The 24,549-nt window shown below is 36.4% G+C and overlaps 1 protein-coding gene across 1 annotated transcript in view; it reads right to left on the bottom strand.

The window, feature by feature from the left end:
* The window catches only part of SNX30 (sorting nexin family member 30), a 196,851-nt gene extending 173,039 nt beyond the window's left edge, over window positions 1-23,812 (bottom strand). The window contains exon 1 of the mRNA XM_074202797.1: window positions 23,601-23,812. Coding sequence (XP_074058898.1) covers window positions 23,601-23,765 — 165 coding nt within the window. The 5' untranslated portion in view covers window positions 23,766-23,812. The remainder of the gene's footprint in view (window positions 1-23,600) is intronic.
* Window positions 23,813-24,549: the final 737 nt, after the last annotated feature.

The following is a 24,549-nucleotide window of genomic DNA, read 5'->3' as shown; positions in this document are numbered from 1 at the left end:
CTCATCATCTTGCTTGCTTCTCCAAAGAATCTAACTTGTTAACTTTTAGTAGTAATTTATAAATCATTTGTGCATTCTATGAATTAAAGTATAAGCCTTTCTTTCTTCCCTGGGTGAGGGTTTAGTGTTTTCATCACCCAAAATGAACCACAGTTGTCCCTTTAAGATTTCTCTACCCCAGTTGCTCCAGCAATAATAGGAATGCTTCAAATACAGGTTTAGTAACAGACTACCTGGTTGTCATTCAAGGAACAACAGGCTGGCATTAGGTTGATGAATAAATTCAGTTACGGCCATATTAAAAGCCTAGGTTTAAGAGGGGCTGCTAAGTACATTAGTGGAAGTGCTCACAGCAATGAAACCTTATATCTATGAAATATTTATTTTTAATAGTCAAACCCATCACATTAGTTCCAGGGGTGGGCTGACAAATGTTTTATAGCTGGTTCAGAAAAATGTACATGTGATAGATTTTAAAGTTTATTTATATTATTTGTATTATTTACATTTTCCTCAATCATTTAAAGTCATGACAATCCACAAAAACAATAAATCAAGTCCTGAGTTAGAGTACTAAACATTTAACAATAAAATCCACAAGCTATCTCCAACATACCACCTGTGACATAATCTAACTTCCTTAGCCAAACAGGCTACAAAATTCCTTTGAACAAATCTCTACTTGATTGTTATAAAGAACCAGTTTCTAAGAGTACATCCTTAAAGAGGGAAAAAAATCAAACAACTGGTTTTATATTTATGATTTTTGATAATGCAATGTTTTATGATTGGCAGACAATCATTATCCATTTTATAAAGAAGCAAATTTAAGTCAAAAGACATTTACTTGACTCTGGATCAAAACAACAAAAAGGATTATTCTACTAAACATATTTCTAAATATAGGGAAGGTTTGAAAATAGAGATGAGGGGCAGCTAGGTGGCGCAGTGGATAGAGCACCGGCCCTGGAGTCAGGAGTACCTGAGTTCAGATCTGGCCTCAGACACTTAATAATTACCTAGCTGTGTGGCTTTGGGCAAGCCCTTAACGGCATTTGCCTTGCAAAAAACAAAAAACAAAACAAGGAAAATAAGAAAAGAAAATGGAGATGAGATTTTTAAAAATTAAAGATTGAAAAACTCTATGGCAAATATGCTAGTCCCAGGAGAACTTAGAAAAACTCTGTATGACAAAATGCTAGTTGTATATACTCATTCAAGGACCAGTTTATTATCAACACCCACTGTCGTTGGTACCTTGAACAGAAGATACCCAGTAACAATATTTCCTTTCTTTTACCCTTTCTACCCAATATTTCCTTTCAACATAGGAGATATACCAAAGTTCAATGGAAGAATAATTTGAGAAAAAAGTGAGTAACATCTATTGTTTGCTTGTCTCATTTTCCTTCACTCTCTTTCCCATCTAAAAATACTGCATAGTAGGAAAATTTTGTGTTGTATTTTAGAATTTGCTTTCTTGGACCTCTAGTCTTATAGGCCTCTCCTAATCCCCACTCTTCAGGTGCTAATGATTCCCTTTCCTGCCCCCTTCCTATAATCTTGTATGTCTTTCCAGATTTTTTAAATGTACAGATCAATGAGCATTTATTGCGGCTGCCATCTACTTCATTTTTATCTTTGAAATCTAGCTAGCACAGCACCTGATTCATAGCAGGCATTAAAAAGTTAACAAAAAGTTGTCTGATTAAGATACTAAAATACTCATACCCAGAATCTGAGAAAAAAAATACTCTGAAATCTTAGATATAGAATGCTGCTGACTGGGATAGATAGCTCTAGCCTTCCCTAAAATTTGAATAACAATCTGTCAGTCTCTGGGTTATGACCAATGGTGGTCATTGCAGAAAAACTCACTAAGACTTTGGTGACATGAAGAAGGAAAGCTTGAGGTCTTGGCAAAAGCATTATTCTGTCATGTCAACCTAAACAGGTTAATCAAAAATAAATATGCCAATCATATTTTTACTACCAACATATTACTTAAAAGTATAAGCTGACATCATGGTCCACTCCACCATAAATGTGGCACAGTTGGGTTAACCATTTCAGTCAAAAGTTTTGCAAACTAACACACCAGGGAAGAGAAATAGATTCTGCTGGTGGAGCCACAGTATTTGTGCTCTCTAGGGTAAAGGCACCAAGGCCACACAATACCACAGAGCTCAGTGTCTCAGTTCAGAACAGATGGCACAAACAGCATGATATAATTATGTAAAAGAGGGTAGGATTGAACAGCTGCTAAAAAAACTATAAGAGAATCTGCCACTAAGCACAGAAAAGTTAAGAATCAGAGCATCAGGAAAAGGGGAGAATAAAAACTACTTCCCCCCAACTAATACCTACTTTAGAAACTTGAGCACAACAATTAAAAAAACCTACAGAAAGGTGAGAAGTCAATTTATCTCCTAAATTAAAGCTTTCTCTATTAAAGTCCTATTCTGGTATCTCATTTCAAATGGTCAGGGGGCCCTGATGTCTCAAAAGCTATGTAAATTTACCTTCTTAAGCTGTGGTCAAAATTAAATAAAAATGTATTATAGTACTTTTAAACATTAAAGTGTTATTTAAATTCTATTATCATTATTATTATTATTACTCCCAAGATAGCAAAGCTTTTGATCTAGGGCATACTATGTTAGCTAAGCTTGGAGATTATAAAAATGAGAAATGTTTCAACCATTAGCAGCTCTCAAAGATAGTCCCCAGATTCACTATAAAGCTCTCTGTATCAGCAGAGCAAATGTTCAAAGCAATGAAATAGAGGATCTTTGATGTAGATGCTGTTTCATATCCTATAATTCTAAGACTCATATTCTAAACAGAGATGAAAAAAGTACAGACCTACCTTAAAACTGAGAGCTCCACTTCTAGAATGGAATTCAGAGCCTGGTCATTAATCAATTCTTTTTTAAGTCAAAAAGTAATTAGGAAAAACTATAGAGGGAAAGAAAGTAAATACAGGAAAAGACCACTGGGCACAGTGAGTGCTGGGGTAAAACTTTTCATCTTCCCACCTCCTTTCCTTCCCACCTTCTCTCCCCAACTCTTCCTAACAAGAAAACAGTGTCAGTTAAAGCAGAACTGAGACTGGGGATGCACAAGGCAGCAGCTGCCTAGAGTATGAAATACAACTCAGAAGAAGAAATGTTTATTACTTTTTATAAATACACACATTGTTAAGAAAAGCCTGAGAGCATCTAGTGGATGAAAAATACAGGGAAAATCATTTTCCAAATCTATCTTGGCCTTCCTAAATGGACTGTGACAAGGGTGTCTAGTGTAATTCCCATTAAGTAAGAACTAAAATGCTATCCCAGAATTGCAGAATCTATTAATCTAATTGATCATTAAGAATGACTTAGTCTTACTATCTTTGTTTGATGTAAAGTGCTGCAGGGATTCAAAATCAATCTTCAGAAGTCCCTTGACAGGTGGACAGGGGTTAGCCAAGCACTTTTCGGAGCACTGGGAACCACATGCTAGAAACAAAGCTAACAGAATATCTGAATACTGGGTACAAGAGATATGAGACAAATGTAAAATTTAATATTCTACTAGAATCTGTCAAGACCAGGCAGAAGATGGAAACCAACTTTCTACAAGATCATGAAAGAATAAGAAGGCATATTCTGTGGGGAGTGGGGGAAAGGGAAGCAAGATTAGGGGGGAAATTGTAAAATTCCAAAATAAATAAATTTTTAATTGGAAATTGGAAAAAAAAAGAAAAATAACTACAAAAAAAGAATAAGATGGCATAGAAATAAGCCAAGGCTAGAATTTGCAATAATCAACTGGGAAACCGTGGCAAAGGGACGATGATAAGAGGATGAGGCCTTCAGTCAATAGCATCCAAGTTACAGAGGGAACAGGGCTAAATAAGATCTGCCCAACCCATCCAAGAGTGCCTGGGAGGACTAATCCAAGCACAATATTCTGATTAAGTACCCAGGATGAAAATATAAATGATCAGAAAAAATAAAAAGAAAAGCCATTCTTCAACAAATAAATGTAAAATCCTGGGGTGGAAGAGAAATGACAGCTATCAACAATCATAAGAAAAAAATACTCCAAATCACTAATATTTAGAAAATACAAATTAAAATAACTCTGAGTTTCTACCTGATCCAATGGGCAAAGATGACAAAAAGGAAATATGGTAATTGTTGAAGGAGTTGCGAGAGAACAGGCATTGCTGTTCAAACATTCTGAAATGAAATTTGGAAATTGCCCCCAAAATTATTAAACTGTACATACTCTTTGTTTTGTTTTGTTTCGTTTTAGTTTTTGCAAGGCAAATGGGGTTAAGTGGCTTGCCCAAGGCCACACAGCTAGGTAATTATTAAGTGTCTGAGGCAGGATTTGAACTCAGGTACTCCTGACTCCAGGGCCTGTGCTCTATCCACTGTGCCACCTAGCCACCCCAGTATATACTCTTTGAATGAACAACACCACTACAAGGCTTATAACTTAGAGATCAAAGAAAAAGAGAAATGACTCCACTTTCAAAAATATTCAAAAATCTCCTTTTTGTTGTTATGAAAAAAAAGAATTTGAAACAAAGTGTGAATCAATGGAGAAATGACTAACTCATAGGTTCATAACTTAGGGTTGATGCATAGTTTTGAGCCAGTCCATAAAATTTGATGGGAAAAAATTACATCTTTACTCTATCTTCCGAGTGAAATTTAGCATCTCCTTCAATTATGACTGTAGGCAACAAAACATTATTCTGAAAAAGGATATACTTCACTTTATTGACATGTGATTCTGTAACTACTAAAACTCAAGAATCTATGACCTAAACAAATTATGATAAATGAATATGATAGAATGCTATTGCGCTACAAGAAATAACAAAGTTTCTGCACTAATCAAACCAACTCTGCCAAGATTAGAAGGAAAACAGAAGGCTGGGAAACAATTTTCACACCTAGGGGTTGTGATAAAGGTCTCATTTCTAAAATATGTAGAGAATTGAATCAAATTTATAAGGTTACAAGTCATTCCCCAATTGATAAATGGTCAAATGATATGAACAGGTAGTTTTCAAAAGAAGAAATTAATGCTATATAATCATATGAAGAAATGCTCCAAATCAATATTGATTAGAGAAACACAAATTAAAACTATGAGGTACTACCTCATACCTATTAGATTGGCTAAGATGACAAAAAAGGGAAAATGATCAATATTAGAGAGGTTGTAGGAGGATTGGGACATTAATGCACTGTTGTTGGGAGTTGGGAACTAAACCAACCATTCTGGAGAGCAATATGGAACTATGCCAAACTGTTCATACCCCCAGCAATACTAATACCAGGCCGTAAAAAATGGGGAAAAGTCCCACTTGCTTCAAAATATTTGTAGCAGCTTTTTTTTTGTTGTGGAAAAGAATTGGAAAGTGAGGAGATGCCCATCAATTGGGGAATGGCTGAACAAGTTATGATATATGAAAGTTATTGTGTATTCTATAAGAAACCACAAATGATTGGCCTCTAGAGAAGCATGGGAAGAATTACAGGAAGTGATGTTGAGTAAAGGGAGCAAAATCAAGAGAACATTGTATATATTAACAACAACATTGTGAGTTAATCAACTATGATGGATACAGCTCCTTTCAGCAGTTCAGAGACCTGGGACAACCCTGGGAGATCTGTTATGGACAATGCCAACCACATCCAGATAAAAAACAATAATAAAAACACAGAATCTGAATGAATACTATGTACATTATTAAAATTTCTCTTGTGTTTTTCTTTCATATCCCATAGTTTTCTTTCCTTTCTCTTAGTCCTAATTCCTCACATACAAAATGACTAATATGTAAAGATATTAAATACAAATGTACATGTACAATGCTCACTAGACTATTCACCACTGAGGAGAGGAGGGGGGAAGAGAGGAAAAGAAAAGTGTATAACTTATAAATATGCAAGTGGATGACTGTTGAAAAATTTTCATATCATGTAATTGGAAAATTTAAAATATATCAATTAAAAAAAGAAATAACAGAAGGGATTGATAAAAGAAATCTGGTACAAAATGGAGTGATCAGAACCAGAAGGATAATTTACATAAAAAACATTGCCAAGGAAAGCAACTGCAAAAACTTAAGATCTTTGATCATTGTTTTGAACCTCTTGGCAGAAAGGTGATGAAGTTAAGATAAAGAATGACACATTTTCAGACACAGGCAATATGAGAACTTGCTTTGCATAGTTTGCTTGTTATGAGGGAAGGTTTTGTTTGAGTAAGTAAAGGAAGAGCTAAAAGTAAGACTGATATTAGTAAAAGGAAGAGAGGGGCATAAATGAACCACTAAGGGCAGCTAGATAGCACAATGGATAGAACGCTGACCCTGGAATCAGGAGGACCCAGGTTCAAATCTGGCTTCAGACACTTGATACTTAGTAGCTGTGAGACCCTGGGGAAGTCATAACCCCATTGCCTTGCAAAAACCAGAAAGAAAGAAAAGAAAAAAAAAAATAAAGGAAGGAAGGGAGGGAGGGAGAGAAAGAAAAGAAAGCAAGCCAGAAAGAGAAAGGGGGAGAGAGAGAGAGAAACAGAAAGAGAGAAAGAAAGGAAGAAAAAAAGGAAAGAATAAAAATAAAGAAATGAATCATTAAAAAATAAACAAAAAAGATCAAAAGAAAATTCAGAAAATGACATAAAAGCAGTTCAGTTTTGGAACGGCCAAGTTAAGTTTGAATATACAAAAAAAAAATCCCAAAGTTGTTTGTAGTGGAAGTTTGTAGCTAAATATGCATGCCTCTTTTTTCTGATTATATTAAGAAAGGATAAAGTTTGTTGATGTTTTCAAGTTCACAATAATAAATAGGACAATTTTACAAGTATCTCTCTCTGATAAAGGTCTGATGTTAAAACATAGAGGAAATTAGCAGATATATGTTAACTGAAGAGTCACAGATACCACAAAGGATAAGTGGTCACAGTATATGAACAGCTTTCACAAGAACAATTTCAGACTATTAACAACCATACAAATGATTGCTCCAAGTCACTAGCAAGAAAAAAGTCAATAAAAACTCTGAGGTTTTTACCTTATACTTGGCAAATTGGCAAAGGTGATAAAAGATGGGACTAGTTGATACTGGAGGAGTTGTGGAGAGGCATGCTAAATGGGGTAGCAGGGCAGTTAAGAGTTCAAATTTGGCCTCAGAGACTTACTAGCTGTGTGAACCAAATCACTTCACCTCTATTTGCTTCTGTTTCTAAATCTGTAAAATGGAGATAATAGCAATCAGTATCCACCTCTCAGGGCTATTGGGAGAATCAAAATGAGAAATATTTTAAAGCACTTAGTACACCATATGGTGCATACATAGAAAGTGTTACACAAATATAGACTCAATTCCACAAAACTAAATAGTCTAAGTATAAAATTAGGTTAAAAATAGTCTTATGACAAAGGCAAACATTTAACATTTAAAATTATTGTGAAATTATAAAAATATTCACAAGTCAATATCTGATACCAATGAAAACATGGTGAAAGAACAGGGAATTTGTAAACACTACATAGGAATTAAAAATAATTGCTTGAAGGAGGAACTCACTAACTAATTAAACCAACTTTGGAAGAGCTTCTCCTACCCATCAAAATAATCTCCAATATAGTGTTGGTAAGAGTATGGGGCAAAATATATATACATGTTGGTGGTGGAATAAATGGTAAACTAGTGGGGTCTTTTGATAAAACAATCTAGAAGTATACTAAGAAAATCCCATGATGTGATTATGGATTTTTTGAAGTGTTATTACAAAGATGTTTTAAGAAGCTAAATGTTCAGAGATATATCTATAAGCATTATAAATACATCTAAAAAAGTATTGTGAAATCATCTGGTTTGGGTTTTTTTTTTGTTTTTTAGGTTTTTGCAAGGCAATGGGGTTAAGCTACTTGACCAAGGCCACACAGCTAGGTAATTATTAAGTGTCTGAATGCTGGATTTGAACTCAGGTAACTCCTGACTCCAGGGCCAGTGCTCTATCCACTGTACAACCTAGCTGCCCTTGTGAAATTATCTGAATCCAAACAAACAACAACAAAGAAAAAGAATCAAAAGAACAAAGCTCAAACTAACTAATTAATATAAAATTTATATATAAATATAAGGGGGCAAATGGGGTAGTGGATAGAGTTCCAGGTCTGCAGTCAGGAAAGTTCAACTTCCTGATTTCAAATCTAACCTAAGATACTTACTAGCTCTCTGACTCTGGGCAATTACTTGACCCTGTTTGCCTCAGTTTCTTCATTTGTAAAATGAGATGGAGAAGGAAATGGCAAACCTGTCCAGTATCTTTGCTAAGAAATAACTGAACAACAACAAAAAAGGACAAATTGACACAATTTAAAAGAATAGGAATAAAAGATAAATCATAAATATTTTATTCATTGAAATAAACACCCTTTTCAAGTATGATTTATTGTTCTTCATTAAGCATCATTAATTAAATGGATAGATTTGGGAATTAGAGATAAGAGAGAGTATTTATTAATAGGAAATTAAATGATTAAAGATACCAAGGCAAAAAAGTATACTCCCTGCCTTCAACAAACTCACAGTTAGAGAAAAACAATACTGAATATAATCAAAAAACAAAATCTGTCTTACAGTGAGTGACAACAGGGTCAGAAGTAGTCAGATCATCAAGGGCACTGCTGCTAAGAAAGGCTTCATGGAAGCAGTGAAGTGTGGGGATTGAAGCAGATTGGAGGAAAGAGTGACATTAGAGACCTAAAGCAATTAGGAAGTCATAGCCATAGTCCTGACATAGTGAAGGAATGGTATGATTTTTTTTTAAATGTGATGGTATATAAAAACAGCTATGGACATAAGCTCCAATGCCAGTTCACCTACTTACTAGCAATATGATATATCATACAAGGCATTTCATTTTTCTTAGTCTCAGTTTCCCATCTGTAAAAACAGATCTGTTGATATTAGATTTCAAGTTCCTTCTAGCTTTAGGAGCTATGAAATGAGAACAGAAAGCTATGAATGTAGTACTCAAACTACAGTGGAAGAAACAAAGCAACAATTTTGAAGTATTTGCAGGGTACTAAGCTATATAAAGGACAACTAGGTGGCAAAGTGGAGAGAATGCTAGGCCTGAAGTAATGAAGATTTTCTGAGTTCAATTCTGGCCTTAGATATTTACTATCTTAGTGACCCTAGGCAAGTCATTTGACCCTGCTTTCCCGGTAAAATGAGCTGGAGAAGGAAATGGAAGATCACTCTAGTATCTTTGCCAAGAAAATCCCAAATGGGGTCACAAAAAAACCACACACAACTGAAACATTTGAACATCATATTACTATATTGTGGCTAAAGAAAAAGGTAGGAATTGTTATCTCTTTGATGGAAAAGATTCAATTGGTTGGGAAGTTAAAATATTTGCTTTAAAACAAGCAAGAGTACAAAGCAGCATATACAAACCAACTGCCCATTATAAGTTTTACAGAATTGCAGAAGATAGAACCATTACTGTGGGCAACTTGGGTTGTGTCTTGAAGATTACAAGGTGAAAAGGAAGCAGAGAGGACATAACAAGCTAGTAGTAGTAGTAGTAGTAATAAGCAAATGATAAGAGGTAAAGGTTCTTGTGATAGAGACATAATTGATTAGGAGAATAAGTCATAATATATTAGTTTGGCCAGAGCAGAAGGTTCAAGCTGGATAGAGGATCAAAGGAAAAATGATTAGATAGGTTGAGTTCAGATCATGGAGGGCATTGATTCAAGATAAGGAATTTGGGCTTATTCTAAAGACAACAAGGAGCCATTGAAGGAAATTTTCACAAAGCAGTGAGGAATGAATGAGATATATACACACACACACACAGATTAGATATAGGATAGATTGGAAGGAGAAGAGACTTAAAGCATGCCTGTATTCCTATAACTGTGCAGGAGTTAGGAAAAAAATCTGAACTAGAATGATTATAGTGAGAAAAGAAATAAAATATAGATGCAAGAAGAGTAACTATTGTATTGATAAATGGAAAAATATGGGTGGGGATCATGACAATTTAGTTGATATTACTAAGTTTGAGGTGACAGTAATATAGGCAGGCAAGACAAGATCCTGGATGTTGCTGAAAAAAACAGAACTAGAGCTTCAGGGGATAGAATTGATATCAATATCAGTCCCAAGAAATCACCCTCATAGGAGCCATATGTGAAGACAAGAAAGTAGATGAGTTCCATTAAAGGATGGGGGTTGAATCTTAAGTGAGCAAAATGAAAAAGTCAACAAATATTTATTAAGTGTGAGATCCTGTGCTAAGTATTGGAAGAAGGAAGCATGTAAATTAATAAAATGGTGAGAAAAACAAGAAAATGTCACAGGAACACATATTTTCAATTTATCTATTGTCTCAGAAACCTTGGGGTAGAGAGCTTCAAGGAGGTTTAAAAGTTGAAAAACTGAGATAAAGAAAATTTGTGTGTGTGTGTGTGTGTGTGTGTGTGTGTGTGTGTGTGTGTGCTGGATCATTTTAGATCCAACCAAAAAGCAAAAACTGTATTATCAAAACTGTTTTAGTGAAGTTTAAAAGCCATAATTCAGAGAGACTGAGTAATTAGGAAATGGAAACATGAGATATAAATTTATTCAAGAGGTGATTTGAACACAGTCAGAAGGAAATGGAAAAGATGTAGTATGGAGAGACTTTTTTTTATAAAAATAGTTCATCTTCACACTATGCCTTTCAGTTTACTTGGTGTTTTTCTCCACACAATACCATAAGGTAGCTTATAAACTATCTCATTTTTACAGTTATACACACTAAAGTCTTAAGAGATAAATAAGTCACTGAAGTTCACACAGCAAGGGTCAGAGCAAGAATTGTTTTCAGATTTTAAGTCAAGGACTTTTACCTACTACACTGTCTCAAACAACACCACCACCACGAAGAACAACAAAAGCTAGAGAAGGAAAAGAAATATAGGAACAATTCTGGTGGAGTATCAGTTCTGAGATATCAGTTCTGAGATTAAGAACACAGATACAGGGTTATTATTTAAAGAAAAGATTCTTCTTCCTTTGAGGGTGGGAAGAGATAAAGGAGGATGAGAGAACAGTGATATGCTGAGTATGATAGAATTGGAGTCAAAAAAGTTGCTCATTTATTGTGGAAGTTTAAAGGGAAAAGTGAACTTGGAGAAGAGACAGTATCTAAACTCCTACAGTGGGGAATGTGTTAAAGAGGGAGTTGAACAACAGGATTATCAAACAGGATGAAGAGTTCCACTAGCATCTCACATTTATTAACTCATGACAATATAACATGGAAGAAACCCATCCATTCCTGTCCTAGTTATTGTCTAATTGTTAACCAAGGATCATAAAGCAAGGGGAGTAAAGGGAAAAGCTCAAGTCAAGTCAAACTCACAACAGATATAATAAAGCCTAAGATATATGATATGAAAACCTAATTTAATTACAAGAACAACTCAGGAGCAATTTGAGGGGAAGGGTAAAAGAAAAAGGAAAGGAACAAGCATTTATTAAGTTCCTACTATATGCCAATATCTTTATAATACTCTTATTTGATCTTCACAAAAATCCTGTGAGGCAGGAGTTATTATTACCTCTATTTTACCACTGAGGCAGACCTCTATCTACTACCATGTTTACATTTTTATCATAACTAATTTACTTTAATAAAACTTCTTTCCAATGTCTCTTGGATCTTAATTTCTGATGAAAATTTTACATCAGAAATGTGTGCTTTCTCCAGACTGAGGTATAATACTAGCATGAAATGCAATCATCAAACCCAAATATTTCTGTTTCTTTTATGGGAAGACTTCTGATGGCCTGAAATTATAACAAAAGGAGTGATGTGGAGAACTCAGAATTGAGATGGTAGGAAACCACTGAGTTGTAGGAGTTCATGATAGCAGTTTGAAATAGCCAATAATGAGGTCAGGAGAATCAACAACATCCACAGACTCTCACAATATGTTCACAGACCAGGTGAGGTTAAAGGAAAAGGATAAAGGTTAGAGGCCCCATTGTTATTAAGGAGCAATTCAGTATAACAGATCTGACAGCTGTGAGCAGGAGATACCTACCAGGTTTTAGATAGGACAAAGGAAAGATCACTGGCTTTGGAGTCTTTGCATATGGATTTAAGTTTTACTTCTATTACATACTACTTGGCAAGTCATTTTAACTTCTCTGGGCCTCAATTTCTATAACATCAGTTTGTTAGACAAAAAAGCCTCTAAAGTTCTTTCTAGCTCTAAATGTATTGTCTTGGGTCAACATTTCAAATATCCAAACAACAGAGACTAAGAAGTAAAAACTGTCATATAACTGTCATATCTATGTGTCAGATAGGAGAAAGGAGCAGGAAAGCAAACAAGCAAATACAATTTAAATACTAAAGTCCCAATGAGATGTAAAAAAGATGGAGGAGGGAGACAAAGAGAACAGAAACAATGATGTGTTCAAAATGTAAGACAGAAGAAATGATAAGAAAAATGATCCTGAAATGAAACAGAAAAGAAAGGAGACTAATCCTTCCTTCCATTCCCATTCAGTAATTTTTAAAAATATTTTATTTATTTAAGGCAATGGGATTTAAATGACTTGCCCAAGATCACACAGCTAGGCAATTATTAAGTGTCTGAGGCTGGTTTTTGAACTCAGGTCCTGATTCCAAGCCCAGTGTTCTATCCACTCCACCACCTAGCTGCCCCCATTCTCATTTAATAACAAAGGATAACGTCTACCCAAGAAATGGAAGCAGGGCTAGAACTATGTTGAGGTTGCACTTGGTTTTCATTAGGTCAGTAATTTAGGAAAAGGGAAAATTAGATAAAGCATTAAAAAGAGATAGAGAGGTTGCTCACAAAGCAAAACAAATTAAAACAATTTTGTGAGACAGACTCATACATCAAATTGCCTCCCCTAAAATTTTTGGTTACATAATTAGAAAACAGATTATGCACACATTGCTGGTGGATCATAAGCATTTCACAGGCTGAGTTTTGAAGATATGGCACTAAAGGGTGCCAGAGACATAATTCATGTCTCATAATTTGCAAAAGAAGAAAAACAATCCAGGTTGAAAATACAAGTCTAAAGGGCATAAAAAGAAGTAGAATGATGGGGAGCAATAGTTAGAAAGTGTGGATAGGAAGATGGTGTCAAATTTAGATTTCTTTAGGTATCTAAAATGTTGAGGTTGGAAGGAAGCTTAGAGATCACCAGGTCCAACCCCATCATTTTATAATTGATGAAAAGTAAAGGACAAAGAGATCAAAAGATTTGTTCAAATGTCACACCTACATAGAACTATCTATATTAAAAGGGGATGCACAGAAGAATTAAATTGACAGGGAGAGAAGAAAGACTAGGATAGATGGCAATACAATGTCAATAGGAGATAAGACATGAAAGAAATGCAGGTAAATATTTCATCGTTCACCCAAAGAGTCATGCATCTCATTTTTTAACCTTTTCAAGAATTAACAATTTTCTCTGATTCTAAAAGGTTCTAGGAACCAGATCCTCAAAATGGCAAAACACTAATCAAGTATACTCAAAAATATACCTGAGAAAATTCAGAGACTGAGGAATTATGAGGGTCTTTTACTAAACACTTTCCATTTTAACATATCTATCAGAATGTTCTTACCATCATGAAATTTCTAATTCATATATCACAGAGCAACAGGTAGACAGGAGTAAGCCTCAGAATAAAAAAGACCTGGGTTTAAGTCCTGACTTTCACACACATTGGCTGCATGACTCTGAGCAAATCACTTAAACCTCTCAGTACATCAGGTATAAATCTTCAATGGAAGAACAAGTTTCTTCTCCAAATAACATAAAATAATCAGTTTAAAAAAAAAAAGAAAACAACCAGAAAACAACAATACCCAAACATATACTTCTTTACTTGATGGTGATCAATATATTCCTTTCACTGACCTCTCAGAGACTCCTTATCATTTCTCAGTAAATGGCATCATCCTTATTCCATGGTTTAAATTCTTACTTTATATAGAAGTTTTCCAACATCAGTTTCTTCAAGGCTTCCTTAAAAACTTCTCAGAACTTCTACCCAAGAAGCACTGTCTATGGCATGATGAAAAACCAGATTTGACATTGTCTTCTTCCTATTTGATGATGTGAGGCTTGAAGACAAGAAGATTAACTAATGCTGATTTGCAGTACATGCCAGAAAAGATTAATTTCTCATATCTGACAATACTAATAAGATAGCATAGAAGAGTAAACCAGGGAACTTTCCCAATCAAATATACCTTGATTCTTCTACAGTTTGTTTTGTGCCCTATATACACAATAAAAGCAAGTTCTTAATTTGAGTTTCAACTGATTCTGACTCTTACTTCTCTAGCTATATTTTGTTGGGGGTTTTTTTGCTTGTAGCTAAGGGACTTTCAAATATAGCACTCCAAAAAGAAGAAGAAGAAAAAAAACACTCATTTCCCTTCCCCAAGCAGGAAAAGAGTCATTTCCATTCTGAGCCTTGAAACCAAATCCCCATACAGATGAGGGCAAAAGCAAAAAATAGATAAATCTGTATCAATAGGAAATGGTTTTTGGAAAATAATGTTAGATAACAGTGCAGTTTATTGCTATGGACAGTAAACAATAGGACTATATTTCCTCAAGCTACAACATAGTATCACAACAGCAACACCACTGTACTGTTTTACTCAACTTAAGCTTAAATATAGAATCTATGAGATCAATACCCATTACAGGTATCTTTTAAAACCCTATTTTTCTACAGCAATTACTAACAGAATTTTACATGCTTTCAAAGAAATAGAATATAATAATTGTTTATGTACATATGCCTGATACATTCAATATTATGTCACAATTCTGACCCATGTATCCAAGGAGGGAGATATCTTAGCTTCCATATATTAGAAAAGTGTAGGAGAAAACTTTTAGGAGCAAACTTCTCCACCTCTAGAAAGGCTGAGGATCTTGAATTATTGTAAGTAGAGAGCTGCCTGCTAAAATTTGCAGCTAGGTGGCACAGTAGATAGAGCACTGGCCTTGAAGTCAGGAGAGCACGGGATCTAATCCAGTTTCAGACACTTGATACTATATGTGTGACCTAGGACAAGTCACTTAACGCTGATTGTCTCCCATCCAAGCCATCTCCAGTTGTCCTGATTCATATCTGGTCATTGGACCCAGATGACTCTGGAGAAGAAAGTGAGGCTGGTGACTTAGCACAGCACCCCCTCACTAAAATCCAATTCATGTGCTTGTCATGGCATCATCCCTCCTGAAGTCATCATCTTCTTCAAGAAGGAAGGGCAAGCAGCAACAGCAGCAGATCTGCCTACTTCCTCACACTAACCATCCTGACCCCTGCAATTAGATAGATTCAGGCAGCATTTTTAAAAATTACAAGTTTTATAGAAAATAATATTCAACAACAACATATCCTCCTAACCCTGTTTTATAAACATTCTAGTTAAATTAATCACAATGAATAAAATGTCATAATTTTGTTTCCATATCTTTTAAATATATTCACCTTTTTTCCCTCGCAAGGCAGGAAGGGGTGAGAGATGGTAAAAGTACTCTTAGCTCACAGAGAATGAGATGGTATCCCAGAATTCTGTCTCACCCATAGAGGGGGAAATGTTCCGATTTTTTTAAATGGAGAAACTGAAACAAAGATGAGCTAAGTGATCTGCTCCAGATCATATAACTTAGTGGTGGAAGAACCAGAGATCTCAATTTTTCCCTTATATGAAAAATACCTGAGTGGAATAGTTCCAATAAAAACCTTCTTAGGGTTACTATTCCTAGAGAAGTCCTCTCAGGGTTAAGAAATATTAAGAAAAAGAACCACTATTCTTAGAAGAAAGACCTTGCATTCCAAATGAGACGTGTAATACCATCTGTTTTCTGGATAAGGGTATTTTTACTAACTGGAAGGATTAATAGACTGTTTCTAGACAAGTTCATAACTTTATGATAAACCTATTTTTACTAGACTTAGATTTCAATAAGATTGTTATAATCCTGAATGGTGGGGTAATCTGGATAGTAAGGTAATATTTTATGAAAACCTTCCATTCTTTTCTTTGTTTCTGGGGTAGATTTTCTCAAGTAGAATGTAATTCTGAAGACTAACCAATGAGTCGACAGAGAGAGAGAGAGAGGATGGGGAGGAGGAGGGGTCTTAAGTGATCTTGCTTGATTCGGGGCAGCTCCTTGATCTTCACTACCTTTGTGAGACTTGGAGTATGCCCTTCTCTAGACAAAAACAAATAAAAAACTTTTGTTGAAACAAATCCCTGAAGATTTTGTTTAGTATATTTTTATTACACACTTACCCTTCTCATAATGCACGCATCTTGGTACCCATGCCTGGCTACTTAGTTAAAGTAGTAAAATGACAGAATTCAATAAATAATTATTGGGCATTTGTTGAGTGAACCATACTGGATAGTGTAAGTTCTTGATAAATATTCATTCATTCAGTCCTCCAAATACCCTTCTTTTCAAACTCAGGCACACAAATTTGTACATTAGCAACCTGATCATGAGCTATACCCTGAGACTTTTCTGCTAACAAAAAAAAAAAAAAAGAATCTACCTATTCCTTTACTCATTAACTAAGAAAATCTCCTTCAGGATGGACTTCAAAGTCTTCTGCAATATAAAATCATAGCTTTATTCAAGGGACAAATCTTTGAGAGTTCCAACAGAAAAAAATGTTATCACTTCAGTTTGGATGGTCTAAATCATCCCCAGTAATATGGTTCAGCAACTTCTCAGTATCTGGATCAGTTCTGCACCACTGAACCTTAACCATTCTCCTTCACTACCATTTTAAAAAAGAAAAATTTTCCTTCTATGGGCAGAAAAAGAGTCATTTCCCCCATGAGCTTTAAAACCAAATGCTTACACAGATCAAAACAATCTGAAGATCAAATAGTTACCTGCCTAAAGTCATATATATAAGGAAGGAGCAGGGCTAAATTGGAACCTAAGTCTCTGACTCCAAAATCCAACGCCCTTTCCGTGATTCCTTGCTTCTTCTTTCTTTATGTTAGGATCATCCACATCATTCATCTTATCTACTAGCAACCAATTAAAAACCAAAGTTGATCGAAGAACCAATAAGGAAAATTCCAAGTCATGTCTTCAGAGACATACCTTTGCTATGAAAGACCTCAATGCTTACAGAGCTGCCATGCTAGAACCGCCATTGATGGAAACAAGAAGGCAGAATACAATTCCTAATGTCAACAAGTAAAGAACGGGCATGGTACAACTGCAGATTAACAAGAAATCTGAAGAGCTTTTGTCTTTTCTGAGTTTTTACAAGGTGGATCAAGGAATTCAGGGAAAGAAGTTTCAGAATATGAATAATGAAAATTATTAAATTATCAGAATTAAATAATGAAAACTTTCTACTATTTCTCTATTGTAGATTAAAATAAATGCATATTTTATTTTCATTTATGCTACACAAATTTGTGTGTAGTGCATTCAACTTACTGTTGATACAAATTGCAACTAAATTGAAATATAAAGGAAATTTAATATTCTACCCAATCTTTTACTGAAATCACTTAAGAGAAAATGAAGTGGGGCAGCTAGGTGGCACAGTGGATAAAGCACCGGCCCTGGAGTCAGGAGTACCTGGGTTCAGATCTGGTCTCAGACACTTAATAATTTCCTAGCTGTGTGGCCTTGGGCAAGCCACGTAACCCCCGGTTGCCTTGCAAAAAAAAAAAAAAACCTAAAAAAAAAAGAGAGACAGAAAACGAAGTAAATTGTTCCTCAAAAAATTAGTCAAGATACTAAATCTAATTCTTTATATTATTAAATAAAGTTTGAGGCACTCAGATGTTGATTATATCCTTCCAAAATGACATCTTCTACAACATAATGTATACTAATTCACACACAGACTAGTTTCAGGGAAGGTCAGATGTAGCTTTTGAATTACTATCAGCATTTTTGTGAAATTATTCCCATAATACCTTAATTTTTCCCTGGATATTTCCTCTTCACATCCAATCTTCTATAACATCTAAGAATTTAAATCAGAGACTCAAGAAGTAAAGTTACCTACTATAAACCAACTCATTTTGAGTTATTTATTTGATTCAATGAAGAGTCTCTTCTTTTGCTTTTCAAAGCTAATAAATGACAACAATGAGAATTGCAAAACTAAGTTGTAAGTTTTCCATACCTTTTCACAGGTTCCAAATAAGGAAAATGTACATTAAAATCAATAGGCAAGGATTTAAAAGACCAGCTAACATACAATTTTTCCTCCATTAGATCCAATTAAAGCATTTCTCTAAGAGGAAAAATGTCACAATAATCAAGACCAAGTTTTGTAACCAAAAAAATTAGATTGTATACACATACAAAATTAATGAAATTATTAGAAGAATTAAAGCAAAAAGTTAGCTGTAGAAAGTAGATGATATTTTAAACATAATATATACATACAGTATCTATGTAATTGCAGCAATGAGCCAATAACCAGTGACTGCGGTTTTCTTAGCACTTTGTTATTATGGTATGGTTCTCTGGGAGGGGAAGGGAGATGGATACTGGGGTAAATATGATGATGTAAAAATCAGAAAACATAATTAAAAATTTATTAAAACAATAGCAACCATCTCTGGTTGTTCCTGGAAAAAATTAAAAGTCATGTCTTAGGGACCAACCATATGGTTTCAACTTTACATAAATTTACAATAAGTATTTTACAAAAAAAACATCAAGATTCAAAAGTATTTACTCTAATGTTACTATGCAACTCATTCCAGAAAGAATAAGTTGAATCACATGCTCAACCACTACTGTCCTTAAATCCTGTTATTGAATTTCTGTTATATTCCTTGATATCTATACTGCTTTTAAACACTGGATATAAAACTCTCTATAATTCTTTCTAATTCACTGAAAGACAAGGTATTATAAGGACTCTATTGAATCTTTTCTGTCTCTGTTTTTATTTCCTCTTCTACCATATAAATGTGGACATTACTCAAAATTAAAAATTTGAGAGCTGGGGCTGTGTCCTTTTTAGTAAATTTTTAGTTCTTTTTTTCCTATACAATCTCACTCTTCCTAGAGATTTCATCTACTTCCAGTATTCCTGTTGAAAAAAAAGACACCTAATTTTCTAATTCTGTCCTTTTCCTTAAGCTCTGCTCCTACATCTTCAGCCCCTACAGATCGTTTTGAACTGAATGGTCCATAGTCAAGAGATCTAGAGGCTTTCTTTCCTGATCTCCCAGTTTCTATTTGTGGTGCCACTATACCTCATTTAAGTTTAAAACCTAGAAATCATCTTTGATTTATTTCTCCTGCCTACTTACTAAAGTCAGTCACTGGATCCACTTCAAATCTTCCCCCCAAGTCTTTTTCATTTCTATCCCCTTCCCCATTCTCATTGGCATAGTTCTAGTTTTAAGTTATTTTCCTAAAATACTGCTTTGCTTTTCCCCTCAAAGACCTTCAGTAGCTCCCTACTGATTATAAAAAAGTTCTATGTCCCAGGCTTAAAACTCAATATACTTTAAAATCTGGTTCCATAATCTTTTTTGTCCAATTCACTATTCCTGAAAAGAAACCTCTACCACCCTTAATCAAAGTTGGTCTATCCACATCTCTCCCATGTTTCAAGGCCCAACCCAGGTGCTTATTCTCTGAAAACTTTCTAAGCCATCCTAGCCATAGTGATCAAGCCTATATTATATTATCATTTAATAAGCATGCAGTACTTTGTAACAGTCCTTTTATCACTGTATTCATTGACTGACTTATAACCTAGTTACATGTTACCTACCAACTAGATCATAAGCTCTGTGAGGGCAAGGACTATATCTTCTTTTTTTAAATTAACTATTATTTATTTATTTTTTCAACTATATGCAATGATAGTTTTCAATAATCATTTTTTACATTTTTCTCCTCTCCCTCCTCCTGATAGACAGCAATCTAATATAAACTATACATGTATAACCATGATAAATATAGATCTGTATTAATCAAATCCAAACAGAAAATAAACATTAGAGAGGGAAAAAAAAAGACAAAATACATATGACAATTTTTTTAAAATTGAAGATAATAAGCTTTGGTCTACATTTAAACTCCACACTTCCTTCTCCAGATATGATGGTATTTTCTAGCACAAGTTTTTTAGAATTGTCTTTGATTTTTTAAACTATTGAAATGTGCAAGTCCATCTTAGTTAATCATCACCTATGGTTGCTGTTGGTGTGTATAATTTCTGGTTTTGCTCAATTCACTGTTCATCAGTTCATACAAGTCTTTCCAAGCTATTCTGATGTACTGTCCTTCATGATTTCTTATAGAACAATAGTGTTCCATCACAAAGTCTACCACACAAGCACCTCACAAATGCTTTCGCACATCTTTCTGAATGGACCTATCTACAAAAATGAATCGAGTTGCATCTACTAAACAAGTATCTTTGCTGTGTATCTTTTCCATTCTTTTATTAAATAAATTTTTTTTGTTATTATATTGGATGGTCCATTAAGTGTCTCCTTTGTTTAATCCCTGAAATACCAAAATGATCCATAAAAGCATGTGTGCTATCCTTGAAGCTAGCTAGCCATCTGCTTTCAGATCATTTACAGCTTTGGTATGAACACTTTATCTTCTAGAAATTATAACATTATAACATAACACACCTAAAATTATTAACTGTTTTATATATATATATATATATATATATATATATATATATATATATATATCAATAGTAGTAGCCTGTTTTTCAAGCCTGTTTCCCTTCCTCACAACATTGTTAAAAAGGACAGTACAAGGATTATCCTCTTTACAGATGAGCAAACACTTTCAGAGGTGAAGTGATTTGTCAAGCTTTAATGGCCATAATACCATACCATGGCAAAGTAAAGCTGATACTTGGACCTGAGTTGCAGAGAAATTGTTGACTTGTCTCAGTTAAGGAAACTGCTTACCAGAAGTGGATAAAGCACTGGCCCTAGTGTCAGGAGTACCTGGGTTCAAATCCAGCCTCAGATACTTAATAATTACCTAGCTGTGTGGCCTTGGGCAAGCCACTTAACTCCATTTGCCTTTCAAAAAACCTAAAAAAAGGGGGGGGGGGGAAGGATCTTGCTAACCAAAGAAACATTATGGCTCTAGTCATTGTTTGCTTGTTTCTTGGGTACTTAAATCATATCATATCCAAAGGATGTGTACATTTTATAAAAAAGAAAAATTAAACAAGGTAAGAAAATCTGTTGCTCTAAATCAAAGACAACTTCATCACTTGGTCTCTAAAGACACAAGCAGCTCACTGTAAATCATTCTCTAGGGAGCCCAAAGTCAGCCTTATGTCATTATGATGTAGAATGTAGAAGTTAATATACTGCAGGATGCTTTTATTAATTATTTGCTAATTAATAATAATGCCTCAAGGACAATCTTCCCTCCCTGAGAACTGAGACCTGCTAAGAAAGCAAGCAGTATATAACAATGAAGACTATGGTTTCTTCCCTATCCGCCCAACTCTCGTGGGTCATAACTGAGTGAGTCTAGGGTTGAACTTGACAACTAGTAAATATGGAGACAAAGATTTTAGTAGAAGTATTTCAAGGATGCTGCTCTCCAATGATCACACAAAACCTTATGGTATTGTTCAATTATGGCAAAAGCAAACTAGTCTCATTTTTGATGCCCTTTGAGTAAGAAAGACCTGGTTCACCATTTGTATTCAGAGAAAGACCAAGGACTATTTAATTTAGGGGGAAAAAAATGATATCTTATTGTCTGATCTTGCTATCTCTTTTACCTTATGTTTCTTCCTTAAGGATATGATTTTTCTCTCATCACATTCAAACTGGATCAGTGTATACCATGGAAACAATGTAAAGACTGATAAAATGCCTTCTGTGGGGGGTGGGGGAGGGAAGTAAGATTAGGGGAAAAATTGTGAAACTCAAAATAAATAAAATCTTAAAAAAAAAAAAAAAGAAAGACCTGGTTCAGATTCTACCCCCAGACACATAGAGCAACCACAGGCCAATTATTCTTCCCTCTTAGGATACCAGGAAGTTCTATAATTTACAGATGAGTTTCTGATCAGTACCAGGAGGGAATTTCCACATGGGCTTACATTGATGAAATTAAAGTTCCAGACCAAAAGAAAAAAAAGGATTATATATATATATATATATATATATATATATATATATATATGTATGTATGTATGTATATATATAATGCTATCTGTATAATTCATGTATATATATGTATAGAGGAACATATATATGAGTGTATGTCTGTGCATGTATATATGTTGTACATATATATCTCTAAAGTCCCTTTCCCACTTATCTTTTTCTCATTTATATGTTTTAGATTTTTCAGGTCATTGAGGGTCCCATATTTTGAGTTTTCAACATTTATATGACTACTGGATTGAGCAGTAAGACTCTTGCAAGTTAAATCCACCAAAGGAGAGATCTCCACCACAATTGTGCCTCATCTCAGAGATAGTTTTAGTCCAATATCCATTCTGGATGCTGGCTACTTTTATTTTCTGAAATCAGTGAATATTTAGCCAAAGCTATTTTGATACTCGTTTGATACTACAGGGGGTTACCAAAGCCTTTATGTTGAAATAGCAAGTAACAGGATATGGGTTGAGCCCCCCTGCTAGTCCAAACACTCTGCAGTCTCTCAAATTATTCTTTATGCCTGGGGGGAGAAGGAACCTCCATTTATAAAAGGAGGATGGAGGGAAAAGAGAGAATGATTTTCCTACCGCCAAGAAAATTAAGATCTGCTCAACTTTAAAAGAGTACCAAAGTGAAAATCACAGGACTCTAGTCCAAACTACCATTCCAACCCCTTAGGAGATTTGAATCACCTGACTTGAAACGCACACATAACCGAACCAGAAATCTGTCACTCACATGACTTAATGAAGGGAAGCCACAAGGTTAAGAGTGAAGATCCTCAGTCTTCCTGTAGGAACCATTAACTGTTGCTTCCCAGGGTTCCCCCAGGAGGTGAAGGGAGGCAGTAACTTTGGGGGACCATCTCTCATTGGTGAGGTTCATAGAAACACAACCTCCGATGCCATTAAAAGTCAAAAGCAGAATACAAGCAACCACCGTCTGCCATTTACATTTGAAGGCGGATCTCCTTCATTCCACAGAGACTGTAGGTGAAAGAAAAGTGGCCATTCCCCCAGGGCGCAGGCACAAAGGTTCGGCTAATTAGGAGCATAGATAGTCACATTGCTCCTTCCTCCCGGAGGTTAATGAATCCAGAGAAGAGAGCAGGGGAGAAAAATGTTCCTCTCAATAGATGTCACCGGGACATTACAGTGTGAGAACCGGCGGACCCCATGATGGGACCTGGGAGAAAAAGAGAGGAGAACCAAGCCTTGCAGCCCAGCTCCCCACATGCGCATGAAATGCAGCTCCCGGCTCACGTTTGCACCCGGCCTGACAAGCCAGCCTCCCTTCCCCTGGCCTCCGGGGAAGGCAGAGTGCTCCCTACCTTGTCGACCATACCGCAGGGCAGCTGCAGGTCCGGACTGGGGCTGAGCTCAGCGTCGGCCACATCCTCGCCGCTCAGGCCGGCCAGAGGGTGCGGCATCTCCAGCAAGGACTTGGGCCCGGAGGAGGGCAGGGATTTGGGGGTGCCGACGCCTCCGGCCGACATGGCTGAGTGCGGCCGGCCCTGGAAAGACTGCTGCTGCTGCTGCTGCTGCAGCCTCCTCTCAGCGGATCCTCCACCCGCCGCCCCTCCTCCTCCTCCTCCTCCTGCCCCCGCGGGAGGGAGAGCTGTGGGGTGGGGGTTCCGAGGCCGCGCGGGTGTGGGAGGAGGAGCCCGCGGCCCCCCGCCCTCCTTCCCCTTCTCTCTGGTGTCTGGACTCCGCAGCCGCAGCCGCTGGTGGGGCTGCTGGAACTAGTGGGGGGTCGGGACTCCGGATTCACCCACTGTTCCCAGCCCCGGCCCCGGCTCCGCCCCCCCCTTCTTCTCCTTTTCCTCTCTCTTCCGCGGCATCAAAAATGCAGAGTCCCCACTACCTGCCCCTAATCCCCCTCCTTTGGCTTTTCAGGGCCGCCCCTAGACTGAAGGGAGGAGCCTAAACCCGGCCGCCTCCTCCTCCTCCTCCTCCTCCTCCTCCTGCTCCTCCTCCTCCTCCTCCACTCGGAGCAGCGCGGGAGGAAGGCGCTGTAAGGGAGGCCGGGGCGGGGGCAGGATCTACGCGGGCGAGTGGAGGAGGCCGGGACGGACCTTCTGCCGCGGCTGCCCGGGCGGGATCCGAGGCCAGGGCTCCGCCTTCCCTGGCTCCCCAGCTGCCAGGCAGGAAGCGCTCCTAGCGCCGAAGGCTGCTTGCTTCTCCCCATTCGAAATTGGCTGGCTTCCTAGGGAGTGGTGGAAGTGTGGGGAGGAGGTCCATCCCCAAAACGAACCGTTGTGACGGGACTTACCTTCCCCA

The sequence above is a fragment of the Macrotis lagotis genome, chromosome X (assembly GCF_037893015.1).
Source record: "Macrotis lagotis isolate mMagLag1 chromosome X, bilby.v1.9.chrom.fasta, whole genome shotgun sequence".
In the NCBI taxonomy this organism is placed as follows: domain Eukaryota; kingdom Metazoa; phylum Chordata; class Mammalia; order Peramelemorphia; family Peramelidae; genus Macrotis; species Macrotis lagotis.
This window is presented reverse-complemented; position numbering and strand designations above follow the sequence as displayed.